This window comes from Galleria mellonella, unplaced genomic scaffold (assembly GCF_026898425.1).
Source record: "Galleria mellonella isolate WM207_F2 unplaced genomic scaffold, CSIRO_AGI_GalMel_v1 utg223, whole genome shotgun sequence".
NCBI lineage: Eukaryota > Metazoa > Arthropoda > Insecta > Lepidoptera > Pyralidae > Galleria > Galleria mellonella.
In genome coordinates this window covers 229,219-243,704 of record NW_026442042.1, presented here as the reverse complement: position 1 = coordinate 243,704, position 14,486 = coordinate 229,219, and the positions used below count along the sequence as shown (strand labels likewise).

Genomic DNA, 14,486 nt, shown 5'->3' with positions numbered 1-14,486 from the left:
ATGTGAAAACATAAATATGTTCAGAAGTTTAGTTATTTGTAAATCGATCACACTTTAACAACAGAAAGGATTTTAATGAAACAAGATATAGGTACACAGACAGATCATATCATATCTTGCTTTAACCCATAATCGTGTTTTAACACAAAAATAATTTAAAACACTATCTATACAGAGTCGACGTGATTTTATATTATTTAATATAATTAAATTTATTTTAAATTTTATTTGCCAAAATCTATAGGTTTATTACAACAAAAAATATTACTTTAAACATCTTTTACTTTTAATACACAAACAGCAAGACACACATTTGTAGAAAGAAGTTTAAACATGTATCGAACATCTGTCTATCACAGTTTTTACTTTTTTGTGGTAAGAAAGGGTTTATTTTAACGTAAGTCGCGGGAATAAATTTGCAAAATACAGTTAATAACAGATATAAAACGGATATATACCTAATTAGTTCTTACTAGAGTGAGGGGAAAATTATAGTTAGTAACTATTACTAACAGCCCCATTGCTAGCGATACCTTACCACGACCCCCACGTGATTCCTCCTGAAAACCACTGTGGTTAATTACTATTGAATTAATCAAGCCGAACCAACTTACATACTGAATTCTCACCTATCATCCCTCACAGATAATCCCCCACTGTACACCGATAGCGTAAGCAAAATCCCTAATATTCCTATTTCCCTGCAACATTTACATATAAGCTATTAAATTCTAATACTGAATAAAATATATACCTAGCTATCAAGAACTAGTCTTACTTATTAGAATAATGTAAGGATCCAAAATGCAAGCATAGCTTCATGATGATATGACACAAGTAGAGCAGTAAATTACTTTTCCATATAGCCGATTTTTATAGTCTTCCCTCTTATAAAAAAAAAGTAACGTATGTGAAATCGTACATAGTAGAATGTAACGACAAAAATAAATGCTTGATACAGAACGCTCCCTGTGGTAGTCCGACTTCCACATGTCCGGTTTCTTATAATTATGTTACCGGGAAACTAAGGGCGCGAGACTGTTTCTTTTTTATTTTTATTATAAGGTTTTACAGGCGAACTTATTCCTTTCTTAAAATCAATAAATTAAACAGTCCGCCTCCTCATGCGCAAAATACTTTCATTTTATAATTAATAAAAACATGCTCTCATGAAAAGATTAAAACAGAGTACTTATATTCTTATGACAAAAAAAAATCCAAGTTTGAAACATAAAAGTTTACAGTGAAAGTTAAATATTATACTATTAAATCCTTTTGGCCTATACATAAAAAAAAAAATATTCTAATTTTTAATTTCCTATTGACAATTTTAACGCGGTATTTAGGAATTCCTGAATATAAAAATTAAAACTTTTTATCGCGATACTTGACCTGGGAAAGTAAATTAAATCCATTTATAAAAATATATGATATACCATATTATTTTCAGAATATATATAATATATTCTGAAAATAATATGGTTGCCATCCTATAATCGACGTCTAGGTACCGTTAGTGTCTTTTTTTTTAGAACGTTTGTTCCGTTGTGGTACAGGCTTAGCTCGGAGACCATGCTGCCTAGTCTTCATAAATTGTTTGGAATCCTTTAGTGTCTTTAGAACAGTCATAACATAGTTTTTTTTTTTTTTTTTTTTTATAAGGGCCACAAAGATATTTTAATTATAGCGCCGTGGGCTACTTGGATTATATGTAATTCAAATTTACAGATAATCCAAAATTACGTAGAGCAGTATATAACCAAGGGAAAAGAGAACGCGCTTCATACAAGCCACGTAAAGCGACTCGATCAGGAATCTCTTACCAATCTACACAAAATCCTCCTTTTCTCGTTATGTTAGCCAACCTGATATTCAAAATGGAAACAAATAGGGTATAATAATAATAATGATACTGTAGTTAGATTTTCGATATTAAAATGTAAATATTTCTCATTGAAACGCGAATCATGTGATAAAAGAAATATATGAACATTTTAGCAAAAATAAAACAAAAGATAACATTCTTAAATATATTTTCGTAATATTATTGATAGTAAACACAAGTTTCCCGTAATATCTGATCAATTTCTAGAGTAGACCTCGTAATAGGGTCAGGATTAAATATATACAGTTGTAAATCACATCAAAATAATAAAAAATAATATTAAATACAAAGCTAAAACTGTTCTACAAATAGTCTAAATGGCAACCATTTGCATCGCATTTGACAGTATTCTTGTTAGTTAAGTTGGCACTATTGTGATTTGATCATTTGTCTAAACGTCAGCATGTTTTCTGGCCAAATTCATACATTAAAAATAAGTATGGAAGTTACGCAAGAATGATTGTAACGTATTACCTATCACGGTACCTGATTTACTAGCGTGCCCATTTTTTTCTGGATCCGCGCGAAATTCAAAGTGGTTGATAACTTTACTGCTATGCCAAGTAAGCCACTCACAAATACTAGGCGGGCCGCATGTTGAGTATAACGGCTTAATTTAGAACGTACAGCCAAAACTGTTAAATTAATTTTAGTGTATGCAGTGTTGTTAAATTCTTAATAAACTAAACGCTAATCTGAAAGTAATATTTTGCTCATCTTTAGGTTGCATTCATACCGAAGCTGGTTAAAGCTTAACAATGTTTTAATCGTCATTTTCGAAAATATTTCACTAATTATCATCATCATATCAGCCGTTAACCGTCCACTGTTGAACATAAGCCTTCAAGTTCAGTCAGTACTTGCCATGCTTGGCATACGGGTTGGTAACCGCAATTAGACTTTGATAATGTTTTAAAAGGATGCTACTGCCCGCCCTCGACCATTAAATTTCCTTAGTCGCCATTCTTACACAACTCCCATGGGAAAGAAAGAGATGGTCCATTATATGCAAGGCGGCAACACTAATAATTGATTAATAATTATGTTTTAATTTTCAATTATAGGTTTAAGATATTGGTTGCATAATTAATGCTTTAGTTCTTTTAAGTAATAATTCAAAAACAATGAAAAATATTTGTTGACAGATAACTCCGACGTTCGTTATCACTCTTCGGTATAAACCCTCTTATAGATAAGTATAATGAAATAGCAATCGAATAAATTCTAATAGAGACGCCTGCTACACTGGTGGCTGACGTAGCACTTGCCAAAATTAGAACACCCTAAGCATGGTTTAACATTTCATATTATTACGTGTCAATGACCGTAAACCGTGGACACGCTTTTATGGCTTCTGCTATACCGAATGTCGTAAAAGATATATATACCAACATAAATATTCTGTTTACAGGTTGATTTCAAAAGAAACAAAACAAACAATCGTTTCTTTCCAGTTGTTCTCGGCTAAATCTGTTTGTAGGTTTAAAAAAGTTGATATGTAAAAATAATTTTGATATCTTGAAATCCAAAGCTAAAACCTATTCATGAAACTGAACAAAATGCAACCTATTCGGAATCTAAAAATTTTTGGACATTTCATACTACTTTTTTGTATAAAAGTTACAAAATCAATTATTATTTATTTTTTATTATTATTTTAAGGGCTTTTACCTTCTTCAGGTATATCAGTCCTATCGTACCCTGAACTGATTTCTCAAACTTTATCTACTTTCCCTAGACGCGGAAAGAGAATTAATGGGCATCAATAATTTACAGAGATGTTTAAAAAATTTCTGGTTTAAGTTCAGCTAACATAGATTGAATAAGACCAACATTAAATTTATTTAAAGTGGCGCATGAATTCTCTTTCCTTTGTGTTAATACGACACCAACTTGGAGAAAGTTGGTCAGTTTCACGAGTATCATCACTAGGTTTCGGATTAGTATACCCATTACGACTAACCTTTATGTAGAGAAATCCTGCTATAGAGGTCAATAAAAATGTTTGTAACAGACTATGAACTCTTTTCAATTTCTTCAATCACCTCATATAATCCCAGATCATTCATCACTATGGGCTCCAAAAATGTCATTTTCCTAAATGTCTTCCATCCATACACATAGTATATACGTATAGTATGGATGGATATCTTCAGAGAAGTAGGTACGTTACTTACTAAGTTCCATCTCTTAGATATTATACCTAATTCGCATTTTTATTTTTATGATTTGCAATCGCATAATACACAATCCTGTAATTTTTGCTCCCGTATGCTTTCATAATATGATAATTAAAGATTGTGTAGTAGAAAAAACGGACGTCAATTGTAACAAAACCAGTTATTTTAATCTACTGAACCGATTTTGATAAACTTTCAGATAAAGAATCTTCCAAATCGATATAAAACTGACGGAGTAATGAGGTAACAAATATAAAAAAATAGAACTGAATTGAGAACCTCCTTCTTCTTGAAGTTCAAAATGCAAATCGAAGCATATTTTTCCGCGAAATATCAAGTTTGTCTAAGTACATAATACAGTAATAACACATTTAGAGAACCAGTGTGAGTACGAGAAGATAAACGCCTATCCAGCCCTCAAGGTTGGGGGAAGAGATTGTTAGTAATGGGGAATACAATCCCATTGCTAGCAATATAGCCTGTCAGGTCAACCTCCACGTGATTGCCTCGGAAACCATCGTGCTGAATTTCAGATGTATTCATCACAATGGGCTAACTGATCTGCTTTTACATTCATTAAAAAAGCCCTCAAGGTTGTGGTGACAGTAACCCAAAATCGATAAAGTGCGAGTCAGAGAATCAATTCGCTCATGATCGATATAGCACATTCTTGCAAAGATGTTTACATAATATATACCGCCCTAAACAAGAATTTGTAGTGTATAGTTTCAAGTGGACAAAGCCGTGGGAAGACACTAGTAAATGAATAAATTTATAAAATGTTAGTTTGTTGAAGTTAGGTTAACAATGTTTACGAACAGTACAAATTAACGCGCCACGCCACCAAAAAGGAAGGAACAGAAGTCTATTAAGGTTACGAAATATTAGTGCGATATTTTGGATTCTTCAATAAAAAAATTTACGTTTTGTTGAAATAAATGAATAATGTGCTAGTAAAGACTTTTAGTGATAGATAGACTTATTCGTTGCTTAAAGATTCATCATTATGCCTAACAATGCCTACTAGCAATATTCTTATTAGTTTGTTACATTTTGGCGGCTAAACAAATCACTATTGTATTTAGTTTACAGGTATTATATGAAAATGAGAACAAGCTATTTTTTAATACGTGGACAAATAATGGAAATCGCGGATTATTGACAATAGTTATCTGTCATCTAAATACGTATCAATAAGTTAAAAAGTACATTTATATATTCACATTATGGTACTTATTATATATCTATGTTTTAAAAAAAAACTAACAGTTTCGTGCCTCCAGTTTTTTGTACATCTAAAGGAAACCTTTGGGTAGAGAAAAGTAATTATAAACCTATTTATAATTACTCTTCTTCATTCAAAGATTGCCTGGAATACGAGGTCTGTCCGGAAAGTTCGTATAAAAGTGTTCTGGAATGCGAGAAAGAGGAGTGGGGAGGCCAGGTAAGCGCAGGACCCCTTCCTTATGTCCCTAACAATGCTTCAGTTCTGGTCTGACCGCCGTGCGGTGCGAACTGGCTTGTCACGCCATCTGTGAAGTTACCTCTTAACGAAACCCCGTCGGCATGGAGCCCGCTTCCGTTGAAGAGCAGCGCGTCGTAATCAAGTTTCTCTCGAAACTCGGCAAGAATGGCCGTGAAAGCAAAGAGTGGAAGACATCCGGGGAACCACGAACAAAAAAATCAAGAAAATCCCGCTCAAATGTCAAGACAATGTTGATTGTTTTTTTCGATGTTCGGGGGATTGTCCATCAAGAATTCGTCCCTCCAGGCCAGACAGTTGATGGAAAATTCTACGTCGATGTGCTCAGACGCCTCAAAGCTCGTGTGGCACGAGTTCGTCCAGAATTGGCGCGAGAGGGGCGTTGGATTCTTCACCACGACAATGCCCCTGCCCACACCTCTCTTGTTGTCCGTGAGTTTTTGAGTAAAAATTCCATTACGGTGACCGAACACCCCCCCTCTTCGCCGGATTTGGCCCCGTGTGACTTCTTCTTGTTCCCAAAAACCAAATTGGTACTTCGGGGGCGGCATTTGGGGGACATAAATGAGATAAAAAAAGCTACTACGGGGCAGCTGAGAAACCTACAACCAGAGGACTTTCAAGGAGCCTTCTCACAGTGGAAACGGCGTTGGCACAAGTGCATTATGTCACAGGGGGAGTACTTTGAAGGGGATAAAATTGATTTACCTGAATAATTGTAAAATAAAATTTTTAAAAAACTTTTATACGTACTTTCCGGACAAACCTCGTATATTGCTCTTAGCGATAAGGCCGCCCATTGTTTTCTCAGTGTAATATTTTCTTATAATTGTTTGTATTTATAATGAGTTTACTGATGTAATCATTTGAAGAAAACAATAGTGTCTATCTAAAAACCGAGTTTTCAGAATGAAATAAATTGAGATAATAAATTTTTTTAAGCTTAAAATGTACCTATATATGTATATATGTATGTCATCTGCAGTCTTACAATATATACATGTAAGTTTATTGCTCCATCCTAATTTTAGATTAGCCCATCCTAACAGTATCATAATGAAAATAACAAGAAAGGAATTTTAGTTATTTTGCAAAGTATTACAAATATCTAGCTAGTCCTTGTCACATTCTTCTTCAGATATCTGAATCTATCTATCTAAAGCCTCATCTTCATGTTTCTATGCCTATCTATCCTACCATAAATATATCATCATAGTCTTAGAATACTGACGGATCTGACAAATATTAAATATATATTGTCTAGGCATAGAATAATGACGGATCTTTATATGTAATCTTCATAAGATTCGTCAGTATTCTACGACTATGACGATATATCCATCAGTATTCTACGACTATGACGATATTCTCTTACTATAAAAAACATTGTATGAAAAAAATATATCTGCCAAATAACATTCTGAATCAGTGTTTAATGTTTTGTTTCATAAAGCAAGTTTTTTGACAAACTTTTACTTATTTTTGTAAAACCATGACTGATCGTGAAAAACGATGACATGACTACATACAAAAACTAATTTGAACTATGTTAAGTTGTTATCTATTGAATAAAATAAAACAAGAAAATACACTTTTAAATGTATTACATAAACTTAGAAAAAGAAACCTAGGATTTTCCCTCCAAGATGTTTCCGTCTTGCTTCTTCATGATCCATAATACCACCACTTGTGGTGAGAACAAGATATCTGAAATAAGATATAAAAATACCATTTTATCATCTATATAATGAATACTAATACATCATACTTCATTATATGATGAATATATTTAATATACAGAGGTACACCTCTCTGCATATACTAAAATAAAATCAATATGTATAACAAAATAATTTGTTACTAAAACTGATATAAATGTTTAAAATAGCACCCACAATGTTTACTAAGAGTGACATCATTGGGCCCCATTTTAATTTATTTTGCACAACATATCAAATGACGACCAACAAGAACTATTGGCGATCCGCGGTAGTTGTGCTTAGCATTTAATTGAGAGAATATTACATCTTATTATCCTAACTTATCAAGATGTATATACCTTTTTAACAATATCTATTTATATGTATAATGGGAAATTTAAGAACTTTATTGTTTTCAGCAATTCCAGCAATAATAGTACTTTAGGATACATTAACAAAATTATATTATCATAGACCAAAACTATTTTTTTCATTAAACAGCCAAGAGTATATTATTATTGTTTTTGTATTAAGGTTAAAAAAATTCTAATACCATAAAATGGGGTAAATAAAAATTGCAGGACTTTTTTTTTCTATTGAATTCCACCATACAAATAACATTTTAGTAAAATAAACATTTTTATCTTTTAAGGCAAATATTATCAAATTCCAAATATATTTCAATTTATCTGAAAATATACTTTAAAAATTATATAGTGATAGTGCAAAATTTTCAAGTGTTTCTAAATTCTTTACATTTCAGCCACTTTGTTTTTCACAAGATATATATTTAAAAGTAATATAATTATAAGTAATATATTTGTACTTCAGATTATATAAAAGTTAAGTTGTAATTATTGTTTAAAATAATTAAACAAATTTATATATAACCTGTTCTCTTGGTGTTACCGTGGCCTGTGTAAAAATATAAATAATAAAAAAACCCATGAACATTTTACACTTTCACACTACAACTTTCAAAACATGTTTCCGATAGATTGAGATAATTTGGCTTTGATGATTATTACTCTTTTGTAGCATATAAGAAACATGGTAGACAGAAAAAAAATTTAGTTTTCCAGATTTTTTATTCATGCTGCAAATCCTATTAAACCTTTTTACATGTTTTATAACATGTTTGTTCAAGTGATAAAACTATTAAATTTACTACTAGCTTGTCATTTTGCAATATAAAATTAAAAAAAAAACTTAGTAGTCTCAATCAATATATAATATTTATACATAAGCAAATATCTTGTAAATATACTACTAATTTTTGTAGTAACTCACAATATTGACCAAGTGTCTGAGATTACAATATATAGAACCGCCATTTGAAAATAATAAACCAAACATATACTCAGTTGTAATATATCTCTTAAATAAAGAGTACAAAATAATATTAAGGGTGAACTTTAACTTACCCAAACTGTCTTGACGGCAAGAGGTTGGTCCACCTCTCAATATCGTTGATTGGTACGTCAAAACGAGGAGAAATGACTCCACATTTGTTTAATCTTCCTGTAAGGTTTACAACTATTTTGCCGGCTCGGTGGTCATCTACAATCTCGAACTCACCGATGTACCCGTGCTTCATCATCACAGTCAAAAACTTGACAATAACTTTCGAACAAGGCCGAATAAGCACTTGCCTTTTGCCACGCTTCTCCGCATTGTGGATTGATTTTAATGCATCACTTAATACATTCATACGCACCATGGCTGAAAAATTAGTAAAATTTACACATTAACTTATAGGTTATCATACAAAACTTCATACTGCACTATCCGTCAAAACAAAATAAGCATGAAAAATAAGCTATATTTTAAGGATTATAACTAAAATATTACTTTGTATTTGTTACAAATGAAACACTTATATTAAATATACACTTCTGTATCATTTAAACGTAATAAAAATAAAGATTACCTAGGATTTAAAACCCGCCTCAACAACACAAAATGACAAGACAGTGTAAAAGAATATTTTTTTAATATTTTCTAGTGTTGCTACTTTTTCATGTCAGATTTACACAATCGTTAATGAGATACATAGACGATTCAGATGTACTAATACATTTTAGATTATTAAAATATGTTATATTATGTTATGCACACATTATGATAAAATAAAATAAGGGATATCTATATAGCGTATTATATTTTATTTGACTTTATTTCATTATAGATTGAGAATAACAGAAAAAGGTAACCTAGCTACACGTGGGCTCTACAGACGAACATAACACATAAAACCTACTTCAACACATTAGCTAAATTTTTGTGAAACAAAGAATCTTTTTCGATCCTGCAAACAGCAATAAGAGTTTATTTAATTCTTTTGCACATCTGTGGACCTTTGCTTTGGTAGCGATTGGCTGACCGACAAACGTCATGTTTAGAACTGTGGTCATAGTTTCATAGGTAATATATATGAATAGTTATAATACTACTGTATTTATAATATTATTAAATCTACAAAAAATATTCCAAGTAAATAAAAGCTATCCCCACCAATAGGTATAATAAAGTTTGCCTAACCCACATTAAATTAATCTCAATCTATAAGTTCTTTAGATAATTAATGAATTAAATAAAGAGTCTCCTGTGCTTTCCATCTCATTTACATTACAATAAGGTGTTGATAAAAAATACTCCTCCATTCCGTTTACACTCAGCGATATCATCAAGATCGGAAATATATTAACTTTATAATGTAATCTAACTGTATAATATAACTAAATCCTGAAACTAGATAAGAATTGTAAGCCTCTTAACATCGAGTAAGTCTATTTGTAATTAAAAAATCCAAGAAAAATGAAAGTTTCAAAATCCAATAATAACCATACTGCAGAAACAATTATGAAGTCAGAGTTTCATTAATTTCTTAGCTTTCTTTATTTCTCACCATCATATTATCCTTTATATATATACTCCATGTGTCGCGTATAAGTTCGCCATTGTTAAGCTGTATGCTCCAATTATATTAAAAATCAAAAATTTTATAATTTTCGTTACTAAAAATGTAGAAAATGGACGTGAAAATTATAAAGTGCAATACGACCTATTTGTGTAATAATAAAATTTATGGTAATATTGATTGAACTTTTTACCGGTATGTAAACGTCTTTTTTTTATGTCAATCTATACATATAATAAAACTGTAAAGGTCGAATGTCCGTACATAGAAAAAAATCGTTGAAAACCGAGTTAGGGGGATGTTAGAAGTGCAATAGAGCGCATCCAGATTTTTTCAAATATTTTATTTCTCTATCTGTTTATCTATTTGTCTGTTCATCCCTTTATCTATTTGTACGGGCTAATATCCAAAACTGTTGGACCCATTTAAATGAAATTTTTGCATGGTGATACCTTACATCTCCAGACATCATTTGACATACTTTTTATCGCGAAAAAATAAAGAGTTCCCATGAGATAATTAATAAACTATAGTAATTTACACAGCTTAATACATAACCTACTTAAGTCATTTTGACCTAAGGCACAGAGTGAAATGAGACGTCGTTGTTAATTTTATCAACCTTCAGTGATTAACCATAGACTAAGAATAAAGCTGTGTTTATGAAATAAACTAAGATATTGATATCTAAATAGATTGAATCTGTATATTGTATTATTAACTGTCTATCTAAGTAGATACTAATATTTATTACTATACATTAATTATTATACAATATATTAGTAGTAAAGTTAAGAACACAAAGCAATATTAATTGAACGTATTGGAAGACTGTAAGGCTACCCAGTGGATGTAATAAATAAATAAATAAATTAAATATTAAAATACATATATTATTTAGAATAGAATGTTACAGCAAACAAGTCATAGATAAGATACAGATAATATCATCATCATAATAGCTGCTAACTGTCCGCTACTAAACATAAGCTTCCCCCATAAGGAGAGATTTGCCAACAGTTGCCATGTTTTGGCAGGCGGTTTGGCAACCACAGTTAAAATTTGGTGATGTTTTAAGAGAAACGCTGCTGCCCATCCCTTGACCATTAAATTTCATCCACGGAAAAGGAAAAGATAGTCTATTCTATGCCGGAACCACACGCATAATGCATACAAATGGAGGAAAAGGGATTATTAGTAATGGGAAGGTTTTTTTTAATGAGTGGTAATGATATGGTAACCCCGCCCGCGCTATGGGTATACACCAACGAAGCACCAGTGAAAGATGATAGGTGAGAATGAATGCTAGTCAGTTGGGCCACCAATCATGGTGGGCCAACTGACTTGCATCAAATTCATCAGAATTCGACAAAAATTAACCATGATGGTTTCCAGGAGGAACCGCGTGGAGGTCGACCTGAGAGAGTATATTGCTAGCAATGGGTCTATGAGACCACTTTACTAACAATCTCTTTCCCCCTTAATGGGAAGATTAGTCCCCATTGATATCTATATACCCTATCAAATTGACCTCCACGTGATTCCCCCTAGAAACCATCGTGACAAATTTATCGTTGAACTGTTCACTATGGGCTAACTGACCTGCCTTTTTATCCTCACCAATCATCCCTCACTGGTGCCCCACCAGTGGATACCGATAGCGCAGACAATTATCAATCTATAAAAAAAAAGTGCACATAGATAACTAATATCCTAACAAAACAAAACGGATGTAGTTAAAAAATAGCAGTTTTTATTCTATGGTTACCGGAAGAACGAATGATTAGTAGATAATGTACGACGGTGAACGAAACGACGAATGATATTTATTTAATTTGCTTCGTTTGAAATGGAATTTAGTTGGTGCTCGTCACAGTGCTCGCTTCCCGAATGACCGTATGATACGATCTGAATTGTGTCCGCGTCCTTCAAGTGATTGTGAAATAAGTTTACAACAAACTTTCAAAGTTGAAAAGCTTAAAAATGTGTATTATAGAGAAAATAAATATGTGTTTAAAAATAGTAAAACTTTATTAAATTCGTTTTTACAAATCAGTAACATTTGAAATGACTAAGTTGAATAAACTTGTGAATGCTTACTTTTCCAGTTTGGTTTCTTTCAAATAAATCTTAATCGTACAGGTGGTAATTGAATGTTGTGGTATTTGAAATCCTAGCAACCAAATCAAAATGAATTTAAATATAAATTATACTAAGAACTTAGTTTTGAAGAAAATTTTGTCTAAATAAAAATGTAAAGACATTGCAATTGAAGTGAAAAAATTACGTGTCATGGAAGAGTTGGAGCGGTTGGTCAAAATGTTTCAATACAAGGTTTTTGGAACTTTTGTGTTGTTTATTGCTTGTATAGTGCAGAATACATTATCTATAGATAATACAGGTTGGTACCTTTAATTATTCTTATTAGCGAACTTTATTAAAGTTTTAACTAACATAGTTCCTGAACAAAAACCGGCCGAGTACTTATTATACGGTTATAGATAAGTTGCGGATACAAAAAGCGGCAATGGGTGCAGATGCCCCTAGACTCATGTCAAACATTCATTACTAATGAAACTAATACTACGATCACACTAAATTACTACTCACTACAATCACACTATACTACTTGTGCAACAAGACCTGTTATGATATTATAATGTGTGTAGATAGTAGATCCCTAACAGTACCAACTGGTCAGAAACTACACTTGCATATATACTAAAATTCATAAAATTAATTTTTATTAATCCTTATTATGTCCTTTTGGACACATTAAAATTTATAAAAGGATACATATTAAAATTCATAGAAGGACACACTACATTTCTTTTATAAATTCATACATTGGTTATTGAAAAAAAATAAGCCATAAGAGAAGGATAGCTTTTATTAAGTAAACTTCAGTTACTAATCTAGTAATATTTTATGCCAGTATTTTATTATCCATTAATATTATAAAATTGCAGTTATTATCTAAAGTAGAAAAATAAGAAGTTGGTAATAACAATCAATTTTATAATTTTTAAATATTCTGATTGATGATTGTCTTTCAATAATGAAAAAAAATTGTTAATTAACAATTTTTTTTCTGGTATCTAAATCATGCAAGACAGACGAAACCATGGAAAAAATTACAATAAAATATGGAATAAACTCTCGAACATAAGTTTCAGTTTCAGCCATAATTTAAGACAAATTCCAAAACTAAACTGAAACTCTAAATTTGAAATAATAAATATTTTGTTGAACATCACATACTATTTTTCCAATAACTTGTAAATGGGCCAGAGCTGAAACAAATATGAAATATAATTAAATAATAATAATACAAATAAAAAATGTATAATGTAACACTATAATATCAACTGTCGACCCACTGAAATTGCACAGAGATGTTGCATGTCTGTGCATCTTCTACTGAATTTATGGGGAGTGCTTTTGGGAATTGTTTGGATTGATACCTGTTGCTGATTTTCACCACCATACAACCCGCCTTAAACTAAAATTTCATCCCAACCATCTGGACAAATGGCGGTTTTCCACGTTGTGCATGGAACTCTTCCACTCTTTGGAATCAACTTCCAGCAGCAGTATTTCCGAACTGATATGACAACATAACCTTCAAGAAAAAAGAATATTCCGTTTTAAAAGGCCAGCAGCACACCCGCAATGCCGCTAGTGTTGTGGGTGATCATGGACGGCGGTAGTCACTTACCATCAGGTGAACCGCATGCTCGTTTGCCCCCTGTGTTGTAAAAAAAAAATGCATTTTTCAAGACACTTCCTTCCATGCACAACCACTCTTTGGAATCAACTTCCAGCAGCAGTATTTCCAAACCAATATGACATCATAACCTTCAAGAAAAGAGCGTATTCCTTTTTAAAAGGCTGGCAGCACACCTGCAATGCCGTTGGTGTTGTGGGTGATCATGGACGACGGGAGTCACCATCCGGTGAGCCGCATACTTGTTTGCCCCCTGTGTTGTAAAAAAATCTATCAGTATTTATTATTTTTTTATACTACTAATGTGGTAAGCATATGATCTTGATGGTAAATGTTTACCATCTGAAGTTCATTAAAATGGTCATCATGAACACATATTCTATTTAGCCTTATATAAAGAAACATATCTATACTATGTGACTCACTTTTTAGAACAATATAACTTCTAATTAATATGGTTTTAAATATTTTTTTGCAAACAGATAAGTAGTAAAAAAATATAATCAGGTTTATATTCGCATTATCCTTATTAATTAGGCATTTGCTGCACGACACCAGTAGTGTATGCATACCTGTAATTAAAAGCGAAAA

General features: G+C 31.8%; 2 protein-coding genes and 1 long non-coding RNA gene across 5 annotated transcripts in view; 1 reads left to right on the top strand and 2 right to left on the bottom strand.

Annotated features, from left to right (window-relative positions):
• Positions 1-7,135: 7,135 nt before the first annotated feature.
• On the bottom strand, positions 7,136-9,314 carry LOC113517466 (40S ribosomal protein S15Aa). The gene is made up of 3 exons (XM_026902133.3): positions 9,179-9,314; positions 8,673-8,970; positions 7,136-7,255 (listed from the first exon to the last, which is right to left on the bottom strand). The coding sequence occupies exons 2-3, from the start codon at positions 8,966-8,968 to the stop codon at positions 7,162-7,164; spliced, it is 390 nt and encodes a 129-aa protein (XP_026757934.1). The 5' UTR covers positions 8,969-8,970; positions 9,179-9,314; the 3' UTR covers positions 7,136-7,161.
• Positions 9,315-12,016: 2,702 nt separating this feature from the next.
• LOC113517548 (protein sidekick) overlaps positions 12,017-14,486 on the top strand; it is a 61,626-nt gene continuing 59,156 nt past the window's right edge. For both annotated transcript variants that reach the window (XM_026902250.3, XM_031912512.2), the window contains exon 1: positions 12,017-12,569. In XM_026902250.3, the coding sequence (XP_026758051.2) occupies positions 12,461-12,569 (109 nt within the window). In that variant the 5' untranslated portion in view covers positions 12,017-12,460. The remainder of the gene's footprint in view (positions 12,570-14,486) is intronic.
• Positions 13,282-14,486, bottom strand: part of LOC128200636 (uncharacterized) — a 28,046-nt gene continuing 26,841 nt past the window's right edge. For both annotated transcript variants that reach the window (XR_008252826.1, XR_008252825.1), the window contains exons 2-3: positions 14,321-14,467; positions 13,282-13,790 (exon numbers count right to left, since the gene is read on the bottom strand). This is a non-coding gene — a long non-coding RNA (uncharacterized LOC128200636). The remainder of the gene's footprint in view (positions 13,791-14,320; positions 14,468-14,486) is intronic.

Excerpts from the sequence above, each read along its gene's own strand:
- LOC113517466 (XM_026902133.3), bottom strand. The coding sequence starts at position 8,968 with ATGGTGCGTATGAATGTATTAAGTGATGCATTAAAATCAATCCACAAT. Across the intron at positions 7,256-8,672 it reads TTGCCGTCAAGACAGTTTGG|ATATCTTGTTCTCACCACAA; the intron begins GTAAGTTAAAGT and ends ATCTTATTTCAG.